The sequence below is a fragment of the Arachis duranensis genome, chromosome 1 (assembly GCF_000817695.3).
Source record: "Arachis duranensis cultivar V14167 chromosome 1, aradu.V14167.gnm2.J7QH, whole genome shotgun sequence".
NCBI lineage: Eukaryota > Viridiplantae > Streptophyta > Magnoliopsida > Fabales > Fabaceae > Arachis > Arachis duranensis.
In genome coordinates, this window is record NC_029772.3 from 48,792,529 (window position 1) to 48,800,158 (window position 7,630).

The window sequence follows — 7,630 nt, forward strand, 5'->3', positions numbered from 1 at the left end:
GTTCATGTTCTTATTTACTGTTGTTCATGTTCTTATTTACTTAATATATATAGTGTGTGTTATGTGTGGAGTCTATGATGTCTCTAGTTATGGTGACTTTGAAAGCTATACAAGTGTTGATAAAATTAAAAAAAAAATCACATGTTTTTATATTTTACTAACATTTTTTAAATTAAAATATATTATTAAATAATAAACAAATATTACTTTACTTTTTAAGATGTCATTCCCACCATAACATAATCCCCAAAATAGGTTGAAGTTTATAGTTTACTACAACAATTGGAAATTGATTTATCGAAAAAAAAAGTGAATTATATTCTCTATACTGTTTTCCACGCTAATGATTAGTGTATAGCATAGAGACGGAGAGAAATAAGTAAATAACGCTGTTATATATAAGAGTATTTAACAACGAAAAAATAATTAATTTATCTAGCATTTTGAACATAAGGGACTGATTTATTTGCTCAAATTTATTGACATTATTTATTAATTAGTACTAGCTACTCGATGTTAATATAAAGAAAGTTCTTATAGACTAGACACTAACCAACCATGCTCCTCTATATCTCTCCATAAAAATACTGTTATAAATAACTTTCGTTTTACAATGTCTAGGTCGAATGCTTCATGACAAGGATGCACATCGCTAGAGATTTCTTGTTGAAAAATTTGCCTTTTAGGAGTGGTTTTCAAACTGCTTTAACATTTGAGCTTGTAATCGTGGGTTCTCCTGCTCTCCAACTAGAAAAATGTCAGAAGATCAATATTTTTTATAAAATAAGTAAAATTATTAATTACTTAATATTTCTCATTTTGTTCTTACTATTAAATGATTAACAATTCTTTTGGGATGGACTAATTCTTCCTACACTGCTTTTAATTCAGACCAGAAACATATAAATCGCACGTCTTTAAGTATCTACTGCCATTTTCTCCTCATATACGAAACAAAATGTTAAAAACTCGCTTATTTTTTTTTATTTTCTTTTCATAAAAAAAAGGGGGGCACGAGATGGAGCCCTAAAGTCGATGTCTAACACATCCCCCAACCCCACTTTTTTCCTTAAAAATGAGAGATATCTCAGCTTTTATCATTCAAATTCTCTAAAAAAATTACAGTGCTGATGACAATTACCACAACTAGTAAGAGCTATAAACATCTCAACTTAAAACTCGTACTTACAAATGACGAGAGATTTATGTAATTTCATGAAAACGCAAATAAATACTAAATATGCAAGACAAGAGACCTGAAAGACTGAAAAATAAGATAAAGATGTTCACGTTCGGAAATTGTTTAATTGGGACCTCCAAATTTGCTCATCATTTTCGCAATGACCGGAGCGACCTTAGGATTTGACTGATGCTTAGCCAAGTTAGCAGGGTTCTTCATAACTGCAATCAATCCAACAATGAGTACATAATGTTGCCATCAATGAATATATACATATAACTGAAAGGAACAGAAGATAAAGCCCCATTCCCCAAAATGAAAAAAACTAACAGAAGTTGATTTAATTTGTTTTGAGCACAATTGTCAAAAGGCACATGAAAAGGAAATTATGACATCTTGATAAAATTAAGTGGATCCTGTGAGTCTATGACTACATCGTTTAACCACCATCTATGACGCTAACATGAACAACAATTCTTCCTCATCATTCCACATCCCCAGTCTTCGAATAAAGTTTGATATTTCACAAATATGCAATTCTATGAACAAATTGACAAAATCTAAATCTTCATAATCTACATCCAAAACATGACATATGAAGCAACCCAATAGTTTCCTCAAGCTACTACGAATAACTACATGGTCATCAGATTTAGTTTGGTCAATTCCGCCAGCAACTTACGAAATCCAGAAAATGCTTGGACACATATCAAATATAAAGAAAGGAAAATGCAAATTTAATAGGAAAAGAAATGAGAATATATGTCAAAGCCAAAGATTACCGTCTTGTAGTGCAGCCATGACCTCCGGATCACTAAATGCCGCCATTAGCTCAGGGTCCTGAAATTTGTCGAAGTACATTTAACATTAGAACAAGAACATAAAGAGTGTTTTTCATAAAGCACTTTACATTAACAACATATATCCAGATATCCAGCTATACTTACATTCAAGATTTTGCTAAAATCAACATTTCCAGGCACTCCACCTGCCATTCCTCCCGGGAAGCCTCCCGGCATCCCTCCTGGGAAGCCTCCGGGCATACCCCCTGGCATGCCACCTGGAAACCCACCAGGCATGCCTCCTGGAAACCCACCAGGCATGCCTCCGGGGTTTCTACTGGAAGATGATTGATCTTGCTTCTTAGCCTTCTCATATGCAGCCTACAAAAATAGAGAGTATGTTAGCAGCATGCCAAAAACTAAATTACATGGGATTACATAACATGGCACGCCTTTCTTGTGATAGACAGCAAGTTACCAGCATGCCAGCAACTAAAATACATGGAATAATGCATCCATATCAAAATTGAGAACCTGAGCTTCAGCACGACGTCTTTGCCTCTCACGCTCAAGTTTTTTCTCCGCTCTTTCCTTGTGCAGCCTTTCATACTTCCGTCGGTGTTCCTCAATCTTGTGAGCATTTGGTTCCACCTAGACAATCCAGAATTCGCAGTAAGATCCCAAAGCAAAAGCAACCATTTATATAAGACAGATATTCAGAATACCCCAAATGATTTGATACAATTCACGGCATTCAAATTACAATAAACGATGTCAACCATTATCTCCTATTCAACTATTTTCTAGTCAAGATAAAACTAATTTTCACGTTTTATAAACTTCTAATGGATCAATGTTCTACATTCTAAGATATCTCTTTTATAAATGTAAGTCATTTCAATTATTCGATTGATTTGAATATTCAGGCCATATCAATGTTGTATTTCACTGATATAAACAACCATAATCAAACTTATCTGTGTCCGATATTTCTTTTAACTTGAGGTGATTCTAAACTCATTGAGGTGGGATTTTCTTAAAATCAATTGAGTATCTTATTATATTTATTTGTAGATGAAGTACATAATAGATTAGCAAATCTCATTCAGCTCATACGAAAGGACCACAGAACAAACCTTCTTAAGTACAGCACTTATTTCCTCATCATAATCAATGTTTGAAGCCACATGAAGATCCTTTGCAGCCTCTTCCCACTGACCAAGCATTGACCGTGCTATACCACGCGACTTGTAGCCTTTAGCAGAATCGGGATTGATCTGAATGAAGACAAATTTTAATACATACAACATAATGCATGTAAATGTACTGCCAATAAAAGACATCATATGGGTTATGCATTATGTACATTGTAGAATAGGAAATCATGTCGTGTTATGTTAGTATAAATTCATAATGTTCCCAAAACCAACTGTCGTTCAAAAATATTTTTAAGGAAACGCAAAAGGGAGTACCATGCACAATAATTTAGAAAAAAATAATTGCAAATCAACCCATCACCTTATATCTAATATTAATATCACTTGGGTATATTTGGAAACTATAACTTTTCCAAATACATTCACCGAGTACATTCATAGACCTATTTTAAGTCAAGTAAGGATATGATTCTGTCCATCAATCTGCGATACTAAGCGGAAAGAATATAACCTGCAAAGCAGCATTTGCATCACGGATCGCAGCATTTGGTTTCTTCATTTTGATGTAAACACTGGCTGTAAATGATCAACAAATATATGAAAGAATTAACAGATATCACATACTTATAAGAACAAACAAACAGATCATGTTGGCAAAAGGACCAAGTCATACCTCTGGTGGCATACATTATGGCAGATGTAGGATTAAGCAAGATTGCCTCGGTCAAGTTCTCAATTGCCTCCTCGAACTTGCCTGCATTAGAAAGATATGATATTAAGATTACTGCTGCATTACCAAACAAGCCTATGATTAATTCTCAAAGAAATAAACATTTCCAATGCTATATAAGACATAATAACACTAGATAGTTTTTCAAAGTTTAGACCATTCAGAGATATAGAAATTATACTGTTATATTTATTTTGAGATTTTGTAACTTACCAAATTTACTACCCGTAACATAACTTACTAGATAAGAATTTTTTATCCATTCTAGAAATTGTGGAATTAGGCAAGTGTGACCAATCCTCATTAAATAGGCCAGTTCTTTGTGCTTCCTTTTGCCCTTCTTTTTCACATAATTGTTTGGTTCGTCAAATTCACAAGTGGTGTGACCAACGAAAGAGAGTTGCCATCCCACAAGGAAAGAGGGTAACATTGTCTAACGATACCATTGCAACCTACTTTTATTAGGAGGGTGCCACATTATAATCTAGGTTTATATCTACAGTTACTGGACCACTAAAATTTGAAATGTTGCTCTTTGATGAGAACAAAAGCACTACATGGCAGTGACTATCCATGATGTTTGTTAACAAGGTCTTATGTTAAAACTTGAGATGTGGAAGGTTGCCAAGAAACAGAAATGGTGAGAGAAGAGAGGCAGGGAGAAAGGAGTTATAATGAAGCAGATTTAATTGCTGAAGAAGAATGAAGAATCACAAAAAATAAGTTCAGTGCAGGTTCATCTAAGAGAACTAACTCTGGGTTAAAATCAGCTACAGCTTTCTAACTCAACTCTAACAGAATTTTAACTATGGTAAGTTAACAGATAACTAACTAACTAATCTAACAGATTGCTATAAATATAAGAGCTGAGCGGGTGAGCCGGCACTATATATCAACTAACATCTTACGAAAAAGATAATTTATGCATGCACGGATGGATACTCTTAATATAATAGCTAAGATTCAAACAAAATCCATGATCATGGGATTATGGATGACATTCTCTTTATACAATGAAGTGAATGAACCATCTCAATAAAGATGAAATAGATCCAAAAAGGATTCTTATCCAAGCAATTATCAGCACTGTAAATGTTGGTTCATCAAGTTGATGAAATAATCCTTCAATACTGCTTTCCTAGTGTACAGTATTGAATACAGACTTAAATAGGAGAATGCACTTAAAAGCTACGATAATGTGTAATCGTTGGACTTAGGAGATTCAGAAAAATATTACTTTTTCAAGATGCAAAATTGAAAATTTATTTTAATGTAATATTTAACTAGATCTCTACTTATTATAAAACAACTAATTAAGTCGTTTTCAAGAAGTTGAAAAAACTTGAAAAAAATCCTTTTTAATTTTATTCAGAATAATACATTAAAATGAGCTCATTATCCACTTCAAATTTCACAATGGAAAATTACCTTCAGAAATTGCTTCCATGGCTTTAGCTTTGGCAGACTGCGCAGCATCACGATTCTCTTCAGTGACCTCAACAGAAGCGTCTCCCATCTGAAACATCACATCACACCCATTCACCTCATCAAAAACCCTAACTTCAGTTTCAGAAACATATTATAACAAAAACAGAAACATTCATAATATTTTAAAAGAAAAAAAGAACCTTCTGCGGGGGATCATTGTCAGGCTCAACGGTTTCACCCTCGAGCTCAACATCAGATTCAATAATCTCGTCATCTTCCTCCTCTTCTACTTCATCCACCTTGGGTTGTTCCTCGTCTCCAGCATCCTCAAAATCATCATCACTCTCCACATCTCTCTACACGCATTCATATGTCAAACCATGATTTCAATTTTTCTCCGGAAAATTCATAGAACAGAAATGGAATAAACGTTGATTAATAATAATAATAATAATAATAATAATAATAATAATAATACACGGTACCGATTTGGAGTAAGCAGATGCTGGTAGCTTCGCTCCGAGGCTGCAACGAATGACAAACAAAGAAACGAATCAATCACAGAGGTGGTAAGTGACTAAGGGTGTAATTTGAATTGAAAAGAGAGGGATAGAATTGGAATTTTGGGGGGATTTACCTTTCGAGGTAGTCGCGGAAGAAGGAGAGGGAAGGATCGGCGAGGACGGAAGGATTGGACTTACACTGTTCAATGAAATGCTTCAATTGGTTCAGCTTCGAAGCGTCCATTACTCTTTCAATTTTTCTCCTTCTCCTCCACTCACACTCTAACTACTGCTACTCAAGCTCTGTGCGAAGCTTCGCGTTGTGTTGTTTTGTTTTCTAAGGTTTTCTCTTACTGTGGGCGCTAACCCTGGGGTCTCTCTTTACTCGCTTGACTTGTGAGTTGTTGTGAATGTGTTTGACGAGGTTATTCTAGTACCTTCTACTTCTAGTGGATATGCATTGTGCATTTTATTTTCTTTTAACTCGATTTCGAAACTTAACTCCTATTCAGTTTCCACGTTCAAGTCTCAACACCAACACATTTTACTTTGCATTTCCGTTAACTACTAGGATAGGTATCCCCTCAATCCAGGATGATGGTGGTTTTCCCAAAGTCTAGTTCTAAATATAATAATAAATAAATAATTTTAACTTTGAATTTTACTGATAAGTATATCAATCCCTAAAAATATTTGTTAAAGATTATTTATTGGTGTTGATTAAAAATTTTAAATTAATTTGCATGTAATAGAATTTTTATAACATATGGTTAAAAAATTGAAGAAATAAAATTTGAATTGAAAACAATAATTATTTATTTACTAAAAAATATTAAAAATTTAAAGAATTATCAAGAATGTTCAAAAGAGGTATTTGATTATTAAAAGAATGATGACAAAGCACGCAAGTTTTACAAATTTCATGATCATTACCAATGTAGTCTTAGTTGTTAAGAAAAAGAAATTATTATTTTATTAAGAAATTTAGTCTATATGAAATTATACATGCTTTGTGTATTATGTGTGTTCCAAATAATAAAAATTGTGTTATGATCGAGAATTGAGAGGTGTTCCTTTATTTTATGAGTGTTAGTGAGTTTGAGAGATGAAAAATATGATAGCGTCATTTATGTGATTGAGTAATTTTACGGCTAATATAATGTGGGTATTATACTAACATTTGGTATGAGAGCTGGTTAATCCAGCACCTGGTGTTTGAGAATTTGTAAGATGTGAGAGTTTTCACAAAGTTGTTTATTCATAAAGTCGGAATGGCAAACACTTTTAATATTGTGTGGTCCGATCCCAAGGTAGATAGAAAACTTGATTATAGTTATTGGGAGACTTTAATGTCTACCCATTTGAAGACCCAAACCTGTGAAATTTCATTGAACCGGGTTTTCAAGAAGGAGCAGATGCTGCCCAACAAAGGAGAGATCAATTGGCGCTATCTCAAATTCATCAAGGTGTAGATTATACGGTATTTAGCAAAATAGTAAAAGCCAAAAGTGCAAAAGATGCATGAAACACGTTGAAGCTGTCATATAAGGGCGTAGATAAAGCTCAGAAAGCAAAGTTACAATCTTTTAGAAGAGAATATAAAAGGTACGAGATGTCTAGCTCAAAAACTATTGAGCAATATTTTACTCGTGTTACGGATCTTGTCAATAAAATAAGAGTCTATGGAGAAGATATGCTCGATAGTAAAGTGGTGGAGAAAATTCTCTGCACCATGTCAATGAAATACGACCATGTGGTGATTACGATACTAGAGTCTCACGATATGGATACTATGACGATTGCAGAATTGTAAGGAACCATGAAAAGTGACATCAGTAGAATACTGGATA

The 7,630-nt window shown here is 33.8% G+C and overlaps 1 protein-coding gene across 1 annotated transcript; it reads right to left on the bottom strand.

Moving 5' to 3' along the window:
• Positions 1 to 1,021: 1,021 nt before the first annotated feature.
• Positions 1,022 to 6,235, bottom strand: LOC107488542 (FAM10 family protein At4g22670). Its single transcript, XM_016109295.3, has 11 exons — positions 5,915 to 6,235; positions 5,763 to 5,802; positions 5,478 to 5,633; positions 5,278 to 5,365; positions 3,793 to 3,873; positions 3,631 to 3,695; positions 3,099 to 3,239; positions 2,497 to 2,613; positions 2,128 to 2,343; positions 1,963 to 2,020; positions 1,022 to 1,401 (listed from the first exon to the last, which is right to left on the bottom strand). Exons 1-11 carry the CDS (start codon positions 6,022 to 6,024, stop codon positions 1,304 to 1,306), a joined length of 1,170 nt encoding a protein of 389 aa, XP_015964781.1. The 5' UTR covers positions 6,025 to 6,235; the 3' UTR covers positions 1,022 to 1,303.
• Between the last annotated feature and the right edge of the window lie 1,395 nt (positions 6,236 to 7,630).

Coding starts and splice junctions, on each gene's coding strand:
- LOC107488542 (XM_016109295.3), bottom strand. CDS start 6,024: ATGGACGCTTCGAAGCTGAACCAATTGAAGCATTTCATTGAACAGTGT. Junction 5,366..5,477: donor ACAATGATCCCCCGCAGAAG/GTTCTTTTTTTC, acceptor GTGATGTTTCAG/ATGGGAGACGCTTCTGTTGA. Junction 2,614..3,098: donor TAAGTGCTGTACTTAAGAAG/GTTTGTTCTGTG, acceptor TGGATTGTCTAG/GTGGAACCAAATGCTCACAA.